The 19,138-nt window shown below is 41.7% G+C and overlaps 1 protein-coding gene across 7 annotated transcripts; it reads right to left on the bottom strand.

The window, feature by feature from the left end:
• Positions 1–4,202: 4,202 nt before the first annotated feature.
• On the bottom strand, positions 4,203–17,863 carry METTL22 (methyltransferase 22, Kin17 lysine). 7 transcript variants are annotated; one of them, XR_013979537.1, is made up of 12 exons: positions 17,734–17,863; positions 14,826–14,979; positions 13,460–13,825; positions 12,581–12,621; positions 12,352–12,496; positions 12,056–12,127; positions 10,943–10,996; positions 9,974–10,054; positions 8,835–8,937; positions 7,693–7,861; positions 6,195–6,366; positions 4,203–4,756 (listed from the first exon to the last, which is right to left on the bottom strand). XR_013979537.1 is itself a non-coding variant. In XM_080981522.1 (12 exons), exons 1-11 carry the CDS (start codon positions 17,779–17,781, stop codon positions 6,265–6,267), a joined length of 1,335 nt encoding a protein of 444 aa, XP_080837648.1. In that variant the 5' UTR covers positions 17,782–17,863; the 3' UTR covers positions 4,203–4,763; positions 6,258–6,264. The 7 variants fall into 7 exon arrangements, 4 of the variants coding, with proteins under 4 accessions (XP_080837648.1, XP_080837647.1, XP_080837649.1 ...); XR_013979538.1 differs by having other exon boundaries at positions 4,203–4,763; positions 6,201–6,366; XM_080981522.1 differs by having other exon boundaries at positions 4,203–4,763; positions 6,258–6,366.
• Positions 17,864–19,138: the final 1,275 nt, after the last annotated feature.

Below are 19,138 nucleotides of genomic sequence, written 5' to 3'. Positions count from 1 at the left end.
AAAGTGACTGCAAATATCAGTAGCTTCATTTGCCTAAACATTGATTTTGGGACTAGAGTTTAAATTCAAAACAAACTGAGTTGCAGCCAATGTTAGTCCTACTCAGAGTAGACCTATTTAATTGACCTGATTTAGGTCCATTGTGTCTACTCTAGCTCAGTTAGAGCTTTCAGTTTGAGCTTGCTGCCAGTAACCAATTGCTTGCCACTCTCTCTGCTTTCTAGATTTGAGTGTTAAATAACATTAAGCTCTTTTGACCCAGAAGCCTTTCCCCTTTTCATTTCCTTCACCTCACCTTCAATTATTGTATTATCTTCATTGTCCCAGCCTAGTTCTTCAAATCCTCCTGCCGAAGCATTAATACCCGGTGGGGGCTGACATCTTTAATCATGCTACGTATCAAATGCCAGCACAGTTTAAGTGCATGATGTACAATTAAAGATGGCAACGTTCTGGGAAAACAGCTCTGCTGAGATTTTCAAAGGAATGACAGGCAAATTTGGTGAGATGAAGGGAGGAGGGAGAGCTTAGGTCTCTGCTCAGGTCTCTTCCTGACCAATGAGAGCAAGAAAAAAAGGTAGAATTTTCTGGAGCAGCAGTATTCCTGAATAGCCTGCTTTTCAGCCAACATCAAAGACTAGATGACCCTCAAGGTCCCTTCCAACTCTACAATTATATGATTCTGTATCTTCAAATGGCCTTTAGCAAGTGTAACAGAGCTTTTCAGCCAACCATTGGGCTGGTTAGTGTGAAATTCTCTTTCCATGTGCCTCCAAGGACTGCAGAACACTGGCTCACAACTCTCCAAACTCACATGTCCAGGCACAGTGCATAGCCTTTCCTGTCTTTGGGTCCTATGTGAGTTTTGCCCTGCAGCTCCTAGGGAAATAAGAAACTGCCTTATACCGAGGACAGGCCTGTCTAGTTCAGTATTGTTGGTAACTGGCAGAGGCTCTCCAGGGTTCCAGACACAAGCTTTTCCTACCTGGAGACTGCAGGAGAAGTGATCTAGCTTTGTGGAAGAACATCTGCTTTGCATGCAGAAGGACCCAGGTTCATCCGTGGCATCTTCAGATCCACTTGTGCATGTGGGCATGGGGTCTCCCGAATAGGATAAGCATTTGGACTTTGGAGAGGCAACTCCTCTGTAATAAGCAGGGAGCACTGTTGAAAGGCCAAGTGAGGAAACAGAGTGCAGGATAGCTATGTTTACAAGTGAGGGGAGTGAGGCAGACAGCAAGGAGCAAGAAGCCTGAGAACAACTGAAGAGGGACACAGCAGGAGTCTTCCGACTGGCAAACAAAGGGTGACCTAGAAAGCGATACAGGGTGTGAGAGCCAATCACACAAGGGGTCACTTGCCACCAACCTGAGGCTGACATCAAGGCAATCCTTGCAGAGCTTATTCAGGAGGGCGTGCCATATTTCTGAATTGTGCATACGCACAGACAAGGTATTCTCCAAAAACAAAGCTCATGGTAAAGTGAAGCTGAATCAGAGTATCCCAGAATTCTCCTCTGCCCTACTTTCAAGAGGAGTAGTCCTCTCTAAAGGATGCAAAAGCATACTGAGGAAAAGTGGAATGTAGCTGCCCTTTTGCTAATGCTCACATGAACACAGCGTAGAAACAGGGCTGTGTTGTCGTAAGCTCTAATTGCACATTCAAAATTAGTGTCAGGGCTTAAACTGGGAAGTGAAAGCAGTTGTGCGCATCTTGATCTCCCCACATACACTGGGCATGTCTGCCCCACTCAGAATTCCCAGGCTGAGTGCAGAAGGTCTGATTCTCAAGATCAAAAACCCTGATTATTGCAGAGGTTCCCGATTGTGGGGAGAATTTCTTTGTTCATACCTGGATTTCAGAAGAGATGTGACCTCCAGTCTTAAATTTATTGTTTACTAAAATATGGCGGAACCGGAGAGCTATTCTACATGGGATGCAGAAGGACGTGGTAGAGTGCTGGGGTGTCCCAGTGTAGAAATGGCATTGCATTTTTGCAGTATGCAGCAAAACCAGCACATCAGAATGTAAACCTCTCTCAATAATACAAGTTTCCTTCCAGAATTCTACCACATCACTCTCCCAACTTACTTTGCATAAGGTACAGAGCAGCACCCATTCACACGCAATTGCTGTTTTCACCCTGTGCAAAATATGCATGATGTAATAAATGAAGACAATTGGGAACAGGATTGTAGAAAACAAAAGATGCCTGCAGAGTTGAGCAGAAGACTTATTTTTAAATCCTGTTTTTCACCTCAAATCCCAAAGAGATTAAGGGGGTTGTTCCTTTTGTCTTCCACATACATGCAATAGTTCTGCTTCACAGTGCTGCAATTCTCCAGCAACCCTCTTAACCTAATCTTTCTTTTGTATAGGAAATACTCAAATCGCTCAATAGAACAACTGTACTTTTGTTCTTCGAAAACTACTGTGCAATCAAATCTCCAGTGGGAAAAGTCTGGCTAGAAATCTCACTCAAAAGAAAAACACTGGAATTTCCAACACAAGATCGCTTAATGTGGCTCAGTTACCTCTGTGTGCTCGCAACCAAGCTGGTTAAAGGACTGGCTCCTCTCCTACCAACCAGCTCCTTCAGTGCATGTTTATGGGCAATGCTGGACTACATAGATAGCACATGGAGAAGAGGCAGGTATCTCTTCTTGTCCCAGAACAGAGATGGGGAGTCTGTGGCTCTCCAGGTGTTGTTGGACTCCCAGCTCCCAGCAGGCCTGACAATCATCATAGTCAATAGTCAGGGACAGTACAAAGTGTAGTTCTGAAATCTCTGGAATGCCACAGGCTCCCTATTCCCATCCTAGAACATTCCAGTGCTGCTCTTTGTGGATATTTAGTCTGAACCTGATAACTGCAATGACAGAATACTCACAAGTAAGTGTTATGTCGAGAATACTTAAGTCTTCAGTCAGGTCACAGTGACATCTAGTGGTGAACTGTAAACATCTGAATTTCCCCCCCCCCCCCCACATATTCTATGGTGCACAAAATAATGTGATTGGGACATGCTGGAAATTCAACAATCCCAGCCTGCTACCATTTCATGAAAATAAATGTTCTTGAAAGGACACCAGAGATACCATTTTAACAGGCAGCTCATCTCATCTCAAACTCAAGTAAGAAAGATACTGCATTTCCACTCTGCTTGGTTTTAACATATGTATGTGGGTGGGTTTGTTTTTTGGTCATTTTGCAAGTTGCTTTGAATTGCAGTGGCTAAGAAAAAGCAATATCTTTCTGGGCCAAATTCAAGGTCATTTTATTAATTTACAAGGCCCTTAACAACTTGGGTCCAGAATACTTTAAGAACGACCCAATCCCTTATATCGCTGCCTGATCACAGATATTGTCAGTGTCTCTGCAGTCCCCCTTGGTTCAGATGCTTGGCTTGTAATGACCAGAAGTCATGCATTCGGCGTTGTGGGCCCAATCCTGTGCAACTCCCTCCCAGATGAGATTAGACAAGACCCCTCCCTGCTGAACTTCAGGCGCTTGATTTGACAGCAGAAATTTTCAGGTAGTTTTCTGCTTCTGCGATAAGCGAATTTTAATAGTTCTTATTCATTTTACTTAAAACAACAATCCCATTTTATGTACACTGCTTCGAAATTCAGAATATTAAGCAGCATATAAATACATGAAATAAATAAATGCCTAAGACTGTGATGAGTCCACAGCTGTCCTCCGTTTGCTAATAAGGAGTTTTCAGAAGGGTCTGAAATGCACATTGACTTGTGTCATTCTTTAGTCAAAATAAAGCATGCAACCAGGTTTTGCGTATTCTATGATTGTGCTGCATAATCTTGGATGCCAGTCGTTTCTTCCTCCTAGGCCAGGGGTGCTGTTTTGGGCTTCCAGGAGGCTGGCCTAGCAAATATAAAGCAACGGTATGAAGATGCACCTATCTTCATACAGAGTTCCTTAATTTTATTTGCTCATTGGCTGTTGCTATGGTTATTAACATAAGAACAGCCTGCTGGATCAGGCCAATGACCCATCTCGCCTAGCATCCTGTTCACACAGTGGCCAACCAGATACCTATGGGAAACCTTCAAGCAGGACCCACAGACCCTCTTCTCCTGTGGTTTCCAGCAAGTGGCATTCAGAAGCATTACTGCTTCCGACCAGAGAGGCAGAGGATAAACACTGTGGCTAGGAGCCAGTGATAGACCAAACCTTGTCCATTGTTTGCATTTGTACTATATACATTATATTGCTCTTTGCTAACAGGAGTTCAAGGCATTGTACATTGTTCTCTCTCTCTCTCACACACACCCAACACTATCTTCACAACCACCCTGTGAGGTAGGTTAGTCTGAGAGAGAATGACTGGCCCAAGTTTCATGACTCAGTTTGAATTGGAACCTGGTTTCTGCTCCACTACCATTACAAGTCCAACGTTGTTCATACCAGTTCCTGATTTCCCAACCCTTGAGGGCGCTTGAACCAGTTTTTCGTCTTCATCTCTGCTGGCAGGCTCTAAGGTATATGGAGCCTCTTGATTCTCCACAGAGTGTCCTCCTCACTTACAGCCCCATTTCTTCGAAGCAGGATTCCTGTGAAGGAGAGTCCCTGTGGTCTGTCTGCCCAGGGAGGGCTGCTTCACTGCACAGGAATTTGTTCCTGGACATAGAAATAAGTATGCTGAGTGTCTCCAAAGGTAGGTAATGAGCAGTGAATTCTCAGAAATGAGATGAGCAGGTTGACCGGTACCTAGGGATTGGAACTTCTTGGACTTCTCCACGCTGATCAGAAACAAGATAAATTACACAGATGAGCCAATAGCATGATTTTGCTTAAGGCATGTAGGTGATGGTAACATTCAGCTTTCTTATCCTTACTACAGAACGGAGGTTACTTTGGCCTGGGATTTTGAATTGTAACACTGAAGAGCAGACACAGCAGCAGACTGAGGACAAAAAAATACCATCAATTACTTCCAGGAGGGCAAATCTGCTTGTCTTGTGCATAGCACCTAAAGGCACCTTTACCAATGTGATGCCCTCCAAAAGTTTCAGACTACAACTCCGTCTTCCCACACACACAAAAACTGGGGGAGTTGTAAGCCAAAACATCTGGAGGGTATCATGCTGGTGAAAGTTGCCTTCAAGACTAACAGATTTCTTGCGCCAAAGGTTTCCATGAATTGCTCCACTTCTTCATATGTGTACAAACGTTAACCATTTCTACATACGAGTTAGAAGGGTCCAGTGAATGAAAAAGCCCACACAGTGATACATCTGTTCCTCTTTAAGGTGCCACAAGCATATCTGTTATAAGAATATAATTGACATAATGGGAAGGAGGCACCTAGTAAACTAGCAGTGCTCCCTGGTAGACAATTTTCTCTCTCATATATATATTATAGAATTTTTTTATTAAATTTTCTGTTTTACAATTTTGAATACTCATTTAAACATCCTTAAAATATCAATGACATCCCTTCTTCTCCTTCCATGGTTCATTTTGCATACTATAAATCCCTGCATATTTTACATAAACTGTTCCATTATTACATCCATCAAAACTTACTTACACTGTTGAATTTATCTTAATGCTGCCCATGTTTTCAAGTGTACACAATTTCCTCCCATATATTCAATAAACATTTTGCAATCTTCTTTAAACGTATGTTCTTCTTGTTTTCTTATTCTATATGTTAGGTCCACAAGCTGCGCATATTCCATCAGCTTAAGTTGCCATTCTTCTTTAGTTGGGACCTCACTCATCTTTCATTTTTGGGCTAACAAAAATGGGCCGCAGTAGTGGCGTACATAAATAACCCTTTTTGATACCTGGGAATTTCCGTCTGAATTATCCCCAATGAAAAGGACTCAGGTGGTTGTTTTTTTTGGAAAAGTACTTTAAAACATTTCTTTTCAATTCATTATGGATTATTTCCCAAAACTCCTATCCTTTTACAGGTCCACCACATATGAAAAAACGTTTCCTCAACCTCTTTGCATCTCCAGCACTTATCTGATTCAGATAAGAATCTGAATCTGAATCAGACCTGGTATGCAATTTTCCCATCCCGTATCCAAACTGATGGTCTTCTGGAGCTGCACGTGTTCTTAGAATGCAAACCAAACATATCACAGAGGGTGATATCGTTCATAAATCACACCCAGACTATTAACTGATGCTATGCACATATTTAATATGCTTTTCTAAACACATACCCAGGATCTGTTTGGGTCCTGGCTCCATTCAGATAATTATTTCAGACAGAACCCTACAGGGAAATTATTCTGTACTGAAGTCCTCATGTCCGGTTTTCAATCTCTCAGGGAGAGGTGTGTGTGTGCTTCCTTCAGTGGTCATGTCAGCCGTAATCTTCCATAACTCCTGTTAGGCAGAGAAGAGATATTGAAAATCGATGAACTGCCATGGGGAATATGGTAATCAAAACAGAGCATTTAAATTTTAAATTCTAAAGTAACAGTATTCCTTCTTTACACTTATAACTTGGGACTGCATTACTAATGCATCAACTGTCTTAACAGAGAAGCTTCCATTAAATTAGAAGTTACTTTAAGGGCATTATGCATTTTGAGTTAAAGCAAGAAGAGCTTAATCTACCTAATGCTACAAGATGAAGTTTAGACGCTCAGCACAGCCACGGCTGTATTTGCCACCGCTACACATTCTTTGCTCTTACAAAGAAGATATAACTCAGCAGATGCAAAATAAAAAAATAAATGTCTAATTTCTCATCTGGCTTAGCAGGCAGCATGAAGGACTGGTACTAGTCCAGCCATTCAGGCTCAGTCATAGTTTGTGCACCTAAGAAAAGCTGTGCAGTTGGATCAGACCAAAGGTCATTTTAGTTCTATGTCCTGTTATTACGGTGGCTATTCAGATGCCTACAGGTAGCCCACGCGTAGGTCAAGAGAGGAACAAAATTCTCTTACTCATGATCCCCAGAAACTGGCATCCAGAAGCATATTGCCTCTAACAAAAGTAAATCCCTCTGACATGGTAAATCATCTTTATCTGAGTGAAGACACAGGTGACATTTTAAAAGTGTCAGAGGTAGGATGACAGCAGCTCTCCTGCTCGGAAAACACATATTCGTCTCTCCAAGGGTGAGCTCTGGAAACAACAGCTCTTGCAGGTTTTTAGAGTGGTTCAGTCTGAACAGGGAAAAGATGACCTACTGGCTAGTGCTTGTGGCAACCTTACCACCACCTTGTCCCCAGTAAATTTTGCAACTGGTTTTTTTTTAGATGTTGCACACGTCTTTTCCAGTAAGGTGATAGATTAATGCATATATGTACAAATAAATGATTGTGCCCTTTGAAACCTGCAAATTTGGACTAACACAAGTGTGAAGAATCTAATGCGATTCTGCTTCTTTCTTACATATATTTTTATGCATCCATTCAATTATGTTCCCAAGGCAGTTTACAAGAAACACTAAAACAACTGAATTCATATCTTAAAACCCCATGCCTGTTTTCACCACTCATCATCCATTCCTCAGCTGTTTGCAAAGAAAACTAGCAGCCTTGAAAAGTAAAGTGATGTGTACAACTTACTGCTGGTTACTCTTCTATGTTCGGTCAGAGAACCGCAAGATAATGTCAATTCTTTTTGACTTTGTCTCATTAATACAATTAAACTGAAAACTGCTCAAAGTTTTAGATCGTTTGTCAGACAAACAGTACCCACCAACTGCTCAACCCGCTCATAAATAATATGTTGAGGAAAGGAGAGTTGGACAGGCTGAACAGTATATCTCATTTTGCCATCTCTGATATTTTCTAGATCATTCAAGGTGCTTCGAAAGTAATTGTATGCTTCACATACAACATCCATGTGTCTTAAGGTGAAGTTGAGCCTGCAAAAAGATACATCAGAACTTTCAAATACTACAGATACTACAGAACTTTCAAAAACTGCACAGATTTTAACTAACTTTTGCATCATGCTTCCTGAGATCAAGGTGCAGGCTTTCATCCACATTTGGATATAAACAGATGCCACTTTGAATCAAGATGGTGGGCTGAACCTTTCAAGATTGCATTGATGTTTTGGTTTCTCAAAATCCTCCAACAGTACTAGGTACAAGGCTGGTAGTACAATATAAATGCCAAGTATTATCAGCTTCAGCTCTTCAAGGTCCCTGCTTTAATCAGATATGCCTCCCCAGTGTAGCTATTGTAGTTCAAGTTTAGGCAATCCTGACCAGCACTGCCTCTCCAGCCGAGTTCTCTCTCATCCCATTTTTCCCACTCCCAGAGATCTTTCAACCAAAGAATACCTCAGACAATGGTACCCAACAAAGCTGTAGGTTCTCTTAGGCTGTAACTGAAGTGGATTCACTTAGGATCAGCTTAGGGCTGTTCAAGCACCAATCACTAACCAACAGCATGAGTGTCTGCTTTCGCAGGTCAAGAATAGACTCCCAAAGGTAAGCACAAAAGCGACGCCTGTCTGTCTAGGAAGGTTCTCAGTATCTAGCAAGTGGTTTTCAACAGATCTTCAGTATTCTGCAGCCTTGTAGATGTGCTGTAATTTCCGCCACAGAGGATCTAGCTGAAGGAGATCCAAACTACCTGACAGCCACTTAAATGTTTATTTGGTGACCATGACTGTTTGCTGCATCCTCTTAAGAACAGTTTCATCTTACGAATGCAGTCATCTATATAACTATTTAAAAATATCTAAATAACTTCATGCTGGAAACCTTTTTGAGAAACACTAAGACTGCCCACTTCCAAGCTGAAAAACGTTTCTAGCATTAGCAACAATCAAAACAAATTAATCATATTGTGGGTGTATTTTCCAATTAAGAGTTAAAAGCATGTCACCTCTTTTCTATTGACAAGTAGATGGTGGAGGGGTTTTTCAAGTTGCCAGTGATTCGATACAGCGTTTTGAAAAAGGCATCTGTTAGATCATCGTCATAAAATACTGCAATAAAAAAGGGTTAGGATCATCTGGATTTTGACTTCACATACGAGACATTCACTTCTATCTTAAAAGTTGATTTTTAAAAATATTTTGTTATCCATCTCAAGACTTCAGAAAAGAATGGCTATAGTCTTAATTACTAGGGGCACAGCAGTGTTTTGTTTTGTTAACATCCATTAGGAAGGGAAATAGCCAGGACATGGAATCTTGCAAATGTGAGTGCAGTTGGGGATGAAATATCTAAATCTTTGACTTCTGGTCCTCTAAAATTGGCATATGGCACTACTGTATCTGGCATAGCTTCCATCTGCAAATATTATCATATTCTGAGGTATTCTATCATTCACTGGGGTCCTATAGGGACATAAGAAGTTAGGAACATAGGAAGCTGACATATGGAATCAGACCATTGGACCATGTAGCTCAGTACTGTCTACACTGACTGAAAGCAGGTTTCTGGGGTTTTAGATAAGAGGATGTTCTCAGCCTTATCTGGAGAGGGTGGATTGAACCTGGGATGTAAAGCAGATGCAAAGCAGATGCTCTACCACTAAGCCACAGCCCTTCCCCTTTCTATTATGCATGACCCCCCCCCCCCATTTAATACAAGGAAAGGCTAAGTTCCTCCACAGCTCCTACTTATTTCAAGAGGGCATGTTCAGGGAAAGCCAGTGGTGCCCCATGCTGATTAAAAGCAATTTCCATTACAGAAAAATACAAATCCTCTGAACTGTGATGTGATTTTTCTAGGCTTTGTGTCAAGTTTACCATGTTAAATTCAGGGTAATGTTCCTTCCCACCCCCACTTCAATTGCCACGTCAAGAAATGTTTCTCCAGATGCAGCTGATGTGCATATTTTACAATGGGCTAGATGAGCCGAGTCAGTTTCCTCATTCAATGTCTATGGCCATAATGTGTCTTACTGACCTCTTGAAACAATGATCAGAAAAGATTTGCTGAAAGCACGCAATACACACAGAACAGGGGCTTTAACGACCACTATGAATCCTTGACTCTCCAGTTCTGTTTGCTTACCATCAGCAGCTAGAATCACAGTGGTGAAATCGTGAAGCTCCGCAATCTCTTCTTCAGACCAGCTGTAGGAATGATCAGGATCTACAGCAAAATATGCAAATTGATTTGATTATAAAGGAGACTATAATTTTTTAGACACTGTACAGAAAGTTTAAAGAAGGAAGCAGGTCTTCCCAAAGGAACCCACAGTGGCAAACAACAAGCAATAAAACAATAAAAGCATGTTGAAAATAATTCCGATAAAGTTGCAGACTAGGAGAGATATGCTGGAAGGGGACGGTCTTCAGTAGGTACTGAAAAGACAACAGAAATTGTGCATGCCTAGTATTTAAAGGGAGGAAATTCTGAAGGGGAGATAACACAACACTAAAGGCTCAATTTCTGTATTGTGTGGAACGGACATCCTGATAAGATGGTACTTGCAGACGACCTCAGCTGCAGAGCACAATGATCAACTAGGGGTGAGACAATTTTCAGGTATTCTTGTTCCAAGTTTTATAGAGCTTTACATAACAAACCCAGCAACCCAAGTGCTGTGCATATTTCCTTTTTGCCACTGATCTAAAAATTGCTTGGAGAACTGGATCAGGCTCCGAAACTGTGGGTAAGAAACCCCTGATAATGCAAGCAATCCTCAGACTTGACAAAAAGGATACCCATGGTTCCATATAACATGTAAAACAAGAATGGCTCTGTGGGTGGTCTCTTTTAAAGTGTGACCACTTGACCCCCTGAAGTCTGGCTCTCCACTTCTCGAACTTCTTATTGTTAGAGAAAGAATTTGGATTACTCAGTGGCGTGGGAAATGTACCGGTACTTTGCACATACTCAGAAACAAACTCATTTACTCATCTATTTCAAAGCTAGGCCATGGGTTTAAATTATTTGGCTGTAAGTGAAAACAGTAACTCAACAGATTAGAGAAAGAACATCAAATCAAGCTTTTAAGAAGTTGATGCATCTACTTACCAATACAGAACTCATCTTTAAGCCAGTCCAGCACTCTGACCTTAATCTTAGTTCCTGGAAGTCAGTAAGATGATAAGAAAATAAGTGGGTGGCAAATGCTCTTTAGAAGACAGGTTAAAGCCATTAAAGTGTCATAATAAGAGGAAGACTGTAAATTGCTATAATTGATAATAGTGAACAAGCAGAGGCTTATGCCCCCACCTCACTTTACCCGCCTTCCCCCAAATTAGTCTTGCTAATGATTCCTTGTTCCTTCCCATGATGTATTTATAAAATGTAATTCAAAGCAAACTTAACCTCTGCATTTGCTGGCTAGAGAGAGTTAGGACTATGCAAAGGCTTGTTCTGCTGATGGGGGTATATCCACTGTGGAGGCCCTCAGAAAGCTCTGCAGGCATAGATTCACTAGCAGTTACAGGGAGGAAGGCGCGCGCGCGCACACACACACACACACACACACACACACACAGCCTAGATTCAGCCCCTTCATTCATCAGTGAGACCCAAGGATGGGAACCCATATCCACGCAAGGCTAGAGCTGGTGTAGCTCCTCCTCCTTCTCACTGGGACCAATCGGGGGTGGGGGGTTGAAAATAAAAGATCTGCATGGAGCAGAAAACAAGGTAAGTCCACACCTCCCACCAAGGCTGGGCCTGAAAAGTGGTGGATTGTCCTCACTGCCCCCAAACCCATTGAAACTGTGCTCTTAGCCACCTTTCTAGAAGCAACACCCTAAGGCAATGTACAACACAGAAATTATTACAATGTACAAAGAAGCCAAAAGCACTGTACTGAATAATTCTAATAACAATTAAAATATTATTCCTTAAATTTGGAGGGATCTTTTATAAGCAGACTTGAAATTGGTCTATTTTTTTACTCCACTATGCTCAATGGAACTTACTCTTTAGATAAGTGTGTTTAGGATTGCAGGCATAGGTTTGTAGGGCAGAAGTGGCTGAAGGAAATGTTTAGAACAGAAGCCACTTTTTGACATGTAAATATTTCATGTGGCCGTCTGGACAGTATTTTGGATTTGAATGATATTTTATCCAACTAGAAAAAAACCCAAATCCATTAAAAAATAATAATATACAAGCAGTCTTTTTTACCTGCTGGGTCAGTAAGGTGCTTGTTTAATGCAATATTTCGTTCACACATTTCCAGGAGATCTTCACCAATATCTTTAAAATATTTGAGAAGCAAATGTTAGTAATACTTTGAGAAGAAATGAAAAAAACAAACAAGAGAGGGAAAAAGAAGCATAGAAAAAACAGGGCAGGAACGTTTCTTCTCTCAAACATCATCTGCTTTCAACAACTCAGCTTGACTTACTGCTCTTTCAAGCTTTCTGATAAAAATAAAAGCAACATCACAAACATCAAAGATAACTGTCCTAAATAGATACCTGTGCAATAAATGGCCTTGGCTGCCTTTGCCATGATGATACTGACAATTCCGGTGCCGCCCCCAAGCTCCAGCACTGTGCAGTCCTTAAACAAATCTTGATTGGAGAGGATGTAGTCTGCAAGTAAGAAGGCTCCTCGCCAGACCTTCAAGACAGGAGGCAAAAGGGAGCACAGTCTGGTACATGAGGGTCAAGGGAGAAGAGAAGGGCTGGCAATGTAGCTACCCACCTGTTTGCCAACATCTTCTAAAGGGGTTGCCATGGCATGCTCTGAAAAAGGAAGAACATGAAAAGGGGCCCATTTTTCCATGTTACACGTACAGTAAATTTAGGGAGGATAAGGCAATCAATGGCTACTATATTCTAATATATTCTATATTCAACAATGACTATATTCTACCTCAACTGTCAGAGGAAACATGCCCCTGGATGCTAGTTTTTGGGATACTGCAAGTGAGGAGAGTGCTTTTGTCTTTGGGTTCTGCATATGGGTTTCCCACAGGCTTCTGGCTGGCCACTGAGAATAGGATGCTGGACTAGATAGTCCAATGGGCTGATTCAGCAGGCTCTTCTATGTTGTGTTTTTAATGGAAAAGTTTAAGGGCAAATGTAACAAGGCAGAAAAGAACAAGATATAGTCTGTTGCCTTAGGGCACATTTGTGAAGGGACACTTATGAAATGTATATCCCGCTTTTCCTCCAAGGAGCTCAAGGCAGCACACATGCCCCTCCTCTATCCTCACAACAACCCTGTGAGGTAGATTAGGCTGAAAGAAAATGGTTGGCCCAACGTTGCCAAGTCAGCTTTATAAGCAAGTCTGGGTTTGTGCCTGATCTCTCCCCAGTCCTAGCCCAACAGTCTAATTAACTCACCAAACATAGCTGGCATGGGGAAACTCCTGAGACTGCTTGGCTTGCCATTAGTGAATATCATTTCCTATCAATTTCAATCCAAAAGGTGTACCAGTAAAAGGTTTTATGTGCAGGTGTAGAGGGAGGAATAAAGTATACAAATTGGCTCTCTATGCTCACATCTCAATGAGTACTTCTGGATCATGTTATGAAATGCAAATTATTTTATGCCACATCCATATACTACATTACTGACCTATTTTAATAATATCATAGCAATTGTTTTCTTGCTCTTGTTCTTCCAAGACTTCTCCACCTTTCATCAAAATGATGGGGCACACTTTGTCCCTTGAAAGATCTTCAGCTTCTGCATCAAGTAACGGAGGCTTCCGGACAACCTCCAAATCCCCATCTTTGTCTAACAAAGCTTGAATTCCTTTCAAAGAGTTTTCTTCCTTGTTAGTGCTTTTCAGAGTAACGTGGTCATCAGCAGGTTCCCCCACATCTAATCCCTCTCCACGTTTGTCCTGGTGTTTAAGGTTTTCTTTTTCAAAGCCACTCACGTCCCTCTCAGACTTCTGATTGCTTTTGTCCAAAAGGAATTTGAACTGTGAGAGAAACACTAAGAGGCAACAACCTGAAGTCAAACACTGTGATCAAAGCCCAGTCAATCTTCAAAACCATAACAAAGAATGCAGGAATATCACCATAGCTTTCCTTACTCTCTAAATAGATTTCCCCGACATCTGCCCATTCGTAAGTCACGCATATGATCTCCTGTTTTTGCCGAGTCCTTCCTGGTGTGTCTGATATTTGTATTATGACTGTTGGTTTGACCTCTTTCCTCCATTGCTATACCACCTGTTTTTACTGAACCTGATAAACTTTCCTGAAGTACCCTAACCTCACATTGCCTGCACTTACACTGTCAAGTGCCTGCTGTACTTAGTAACGTCTTAGTTCCCCAGCTTGTCTTCTCCAAAAACCTGCTCAGACAGGATTTATGGGATGGAGGAAGCGTGGTGGGCATTTGCCTCCAAGCAGCAAGTCCCCAATGAGGCAGCCAGAAAGTCCTATCGCCACATTTAATGCTTCTTCCACACCATTTACTAGCATCTGCATGTGCCAGAGTTGGCCCTGGAGCCCTCAGTTGTCAATCCCGATATGAGCCCAATGGGAAACAATTGTGGCATCTCCACTATATAGCACTTGGCACACACAGGTTCAGCCTTGATTAGGGTCAAATAACTTGCTCTGGAAACCTCCCCTGCCCCTTTCCTTTCCACTACCCAGGAAGTAGGTACTGCTACATCTGGCAAGCTCCACTCCCTATCCATGGCACTGTCTACTGAAAAGGATAGATATTCCTGCTAAACACAGGATATGCTTAGTTGCAATGTTAACAACCAAAGAGCCTCAATGTAAATGGAGAGATTCTACCAAAGAGGATGGTGGCGAGACCAGTTGCGTCAAGGAGGTGGTAAGCTGTTTGCTACTGATCAGCTAAGACTTTTAATGTAGTAACTTCTTTAAAACACACACAGAGCTGTTGAAGAAAGCTCTCAGTGGGGATTATGATAATTGTGTGCAAGTAACAGTAACAACCACCAGAGGCACATTACCTGGCTGTCCGACAGCATTCAGCCTGACCATTAAATGCCTTTTGCTTGGGGTGTGTAGGTGGACATCAGATAGGACAGTGTCACTTCGAAAGATGATGTCATCCATCACCTCTCTCCCCCCTGCACCTTGTATGGTGCACTGCTGAAGGGACATCTATAATTATAAGACATAAAGCTCTATTAGCATGTTAATTATAAATAGTTACAGAATTGTATACAAAACCTAGCACCTCCTGCTAGCTTGGTATTACTATTCACTATATTTCGGCACACCTCCTCAGGCACTGCTCCCCATCCCACCCTTCCTTTAAGCTTCTTCTTCTTCTGACACATTAGCCATTTGTTACACATAGGTCCCCAGGTGACTTACAGCATATCTAAGAACATAATTTAATAAAAATATATAATACAATTGACACATTCACACAAGCACATGATTCTCAACAAGTAAACAACTACCTTCCCACCAACAACAGCCATAGAAAGCTTGGGTATCACACTTAGAGCAAAATACAATCCTAACCTCCTTTGCCTCCTCCACATATGAATGCCAACTATTGAAACTGGATGAATCTCTCAATGGCAGAAATATGCAGCAATAGAGAACATTCCTCCTGCTCAACATTGGTAGGAAAAGGAGCACTTTCCAAAAAGAAGTGGCCAGCCTATGCCTCTTACAGGATGTGATCTGAACCCAGATTCTCAGCTCAATGCTTATTCTGCCTCCAAGCATCTCTGCCTCTTGGATTTGATTCCCCCACAGCCTCTTGCCCCCCTGTCCCATTCCATCCCAACATATAGATCTTCTGCAATGCTCCCACAGCTCTGCCAAACTAGCCTTTCAATTCCCCCTCAACACCACCACTGCTGATATTCTGCAACTCATTCTTCTCCCTCAGCAATTGGCATGTTTATGGAAATTTCATCACACCACAGCAGTTCAACCAGTGTGGAAAGGAAGGCTAGAAAAAGCCAGCCTTCTTCACACAGCACATAGTTAAACTATGGAACTCGCTCCCACAGAAGATAGCAATGGCTACCAATTTGAATGGCTTTGAAAGAGAACTGGACAAATTCCTGGAGGAGGGGGATGAGGCCATCAGGGGCTAATAGCCGTGATGGCTATAATGATTCTGAATATTAATCATTGGAAACTACAGGAGTAGGGTGTGCTGTTGTGCTCGGGTCCTGCTTGGTGGTTTCCCACAGGCATCTGGGTGACCACTGTGAGTGGACTCAATGGGCCACTGGCCTGATCCAGCAGGCTCTTATTACATTCTTAATGTTCAATATTCATTTCTGATGCAGTAGCTCAGTCGGTAGAGCATGGGACTCTAAATCTGAGGGTCATGGATTAAAGCCCCACATTGGGCAAAAGATTCTAGATGATCCTCATGGTCCCTTCCAACGGTACAATTCTATGCTTCTATGAAATAGTACGTACATTTAATCTGCATCAATATGTAGTGGATTGTGGGGAGATGATCACGTCTGACTAAGGTTAACATTGCTCTATCCTGGCCCAGTTCCTTTATTTTCAACTTCTGCCTGATATGCAGAAGCAGGTAAAGCTGTTAGCAACAAGGTTGTCAGTGGTCTGAAATGCCCCAGTAATTAAATTTCTGTGTTAAGCCATTGATTTTAAAAAAAAAAGTCTGGCAACCTTCTACTTCCAAAATTATTGAGATGAAGTGCTGAATATTATTTTACTTTTCAGTAAGAATGTATGCCATTCTTTCGTACATCCTAAGTCACATTTTTAAGTGAAGTTCAGGAACTGTTGCTGAAAACACGATACTCCCCCCCTCCCCCATATATATAAGGTATCTGAAATTCTGAAAACAAAACTGGTAGCCTCCCTTTTCACCTTAGAATGACAACAACAAAACTTTACCCAGGATTGCACCAAGTTTAATGAAAGGAGCACACTACCTATCTTTGGGTCCGTCCCCCCTATTTATGACTAATTCATATGCTGCATTTCACTGGATTTGTTATTTTTAAAAATCTTTTATTTAAATTCAGAGTAAAAACAAGAATTTACAGCATATGAATTAGTCATAAATAGAAAAAAATCAAAACCCACAATATACAAAGGTTGAGATTAATATTTCACATTCCTATAAACTAGGCTTATTTTTAAGGGCTATATACATTGGTGGTAGGGGACTTCTCGAGGGCACCAGGCTGGCTAGCCTGGCATCATGCATAACAAAGTGAATTTAAATGGTTAGGCTATATATTAAATGGCTAGGCTATATATTCTTGGACAATGTGCAACCCAGTATATAAGAACTAACAAAACAGATTAACAGTGTACTCTTAATCATGTCAACCCAGAAGTAAGTCCTATTGAATTCAATGGGTTTTACTTTCAGGTATGTAGAGTTAGGCTTGCAGCCTAATTCTTTAAAGCAAGCTGTTTCAGCTTCTGCCTTCGTCAGCCGGAAGCCAACACGTTTTTCTATAAAGATTTAATCTCTGTTAGTAACTGTTAATATGATTTCGGTGATCAATTTGTTTGAAGTGCAGCATGAAGTTTTAAAAAATAGTCTCTTTCACTCCCTCTTTCACACAGCCAAAATGACTTTTATTTGTTTTGGTCCATAATAATGTTACGCCCAGAATACCTCCGCCTCCCCATTGTAATGCTCCTTCCCTTCTAAGTTTAAAACACCTATGCACAGAAGGCAAGCGGGAAGCATTCCACTCTGCACATGCACAGAAGCACTCCCATTTCTACTTCTCCGCATGCTGCCAGTTGTTAAAACAAGCTAAGGCTCCAAGTAGGCAACAAACGGCAGTTTGTTATGGAAGACTGTTATGGGGTGGAACAGGAAACAGAGGGCTGCGCCTTACGGAGCGAGGGCTCTCTCCTGCCCAAGGTGGGTGTAATGGCGACTCTCACCTCCCCTCTCGCGGCAGCTTCGTTGACGCCGCTGCTGCCATTTTGCATTTTGCCCTCAGCCGCTTCCGCCCTTCTCCCCGACTTCCGGCGCGCTGTTTCCCGTAGCAGCGGCCCGCCCTCTTAGCTTAACTGATGCGTTGTCAGCCCAACCGACTCCTGCTTCCCTCTGTTGCCGCGGCAACGAGCCCCTGTTTGACTTACTGCTCTCACCCCTCCCGCGCTCCAGAGTTACTATGGCAACGGTCTCCGTCTGCAAGGACCAAACTCATTTCAGACAGGGCCGGGGCAGAGAGGATGGGGAAAATATTCCAGATGATAGCCCTGCTGGGGCAATGTGGCAGATCTCTGCCCTTTTTATTCACGTCCCCCTGCCCCTCCACACCACCTTTTCCCCAGTTCAAAAACCACAAAAAAATGTTCCTTATTAAAACGTGGAGTTACTTTCTGAGAATTTATTTGTTTAGCTTATCTGTATCCTGTCTTTAAGGATACAACTCCTTCCAAGGCAGCTTTCCAAGTAAAATCAAAATAGTTGCAATGAGAGAATAATATCAAACTCATCATTGTACTTCTGATTGTACCATGCAAGTAAAAAGATCTGGTACCTGGAAGAGAAATTGGTGCTCCTAGAATATAAATTTTAATTAAAAAAAGATTCTAGTCCCTGTGCAATCTTTTACCTGCCTACTGAAAAACCCAATTGAAATAAGTCAACTGAATTCAGTGGGGCTCCTATTGAGTACAGTGGGTCTAGCTTGTGAATAGACATGTAAAGGATTGCACAGGGATACATATTTGTAATAAAATAAAAACTGATCTTAGAGTACTGCATTCTGGTCTGAAAACATAACTAATCTGGTAGGATTACAATTCAGTTATTTTATTGCTTTGATCATGACATGATTTTCTGTGACAATAACATGCAAAATGCAATATGCATTAAAAGCCATTAAAATGAAACAAATATACTAACAGTGTTCATCCACATAATCACCCAAGAACAGCAGCCTTACAGTCACATCCAACTAAGACATACCCAGAGCAGACCCATTGAAATCAATTGGCATAAATTAGTCACATTAATTGATTTTGATGGGTCTGCTCTATTTTATTTACTATTAATTAAATTTATATCCCACCCTTCCAAGACAGTGAATACATCAGTAAAAAAGCGATACAATTTAAAATAAATTTTAAAACAGTTAAAAGCATGGAAAACAATCACATAGTCTAACAGCTAATAATGTCAAGATTGCCAGGAACAGCATCTTTCAGCCATCACTCTTATTGTAAGATGAAAATAAAGATTCCTGTCCAAAACCTTCCTGCCCATTGTAGCTGACCCCATAGTCTGATAAGGCTGCTTTCTAGATTCCTGTGCTCATTGGTGAAACATTGACGGATA

Source organism: Podarcis pityusensis, assembly GCF_964106645.2.
Source record: "Podarcis pityusensis genome assembly, chromosome: 14".
In the NCBI taxonomy this organism is placed as follows: Eukaryota; Metazoa; Chordata; class Lepidosauria; order Squamata; family Lacertidae; genus Podarcis; species Podarcis pityusensis.
Note: the sequence above shows the minus strand (reverse complement) of the source record. Positions and strands in the feature narration are given on the sequence as shown.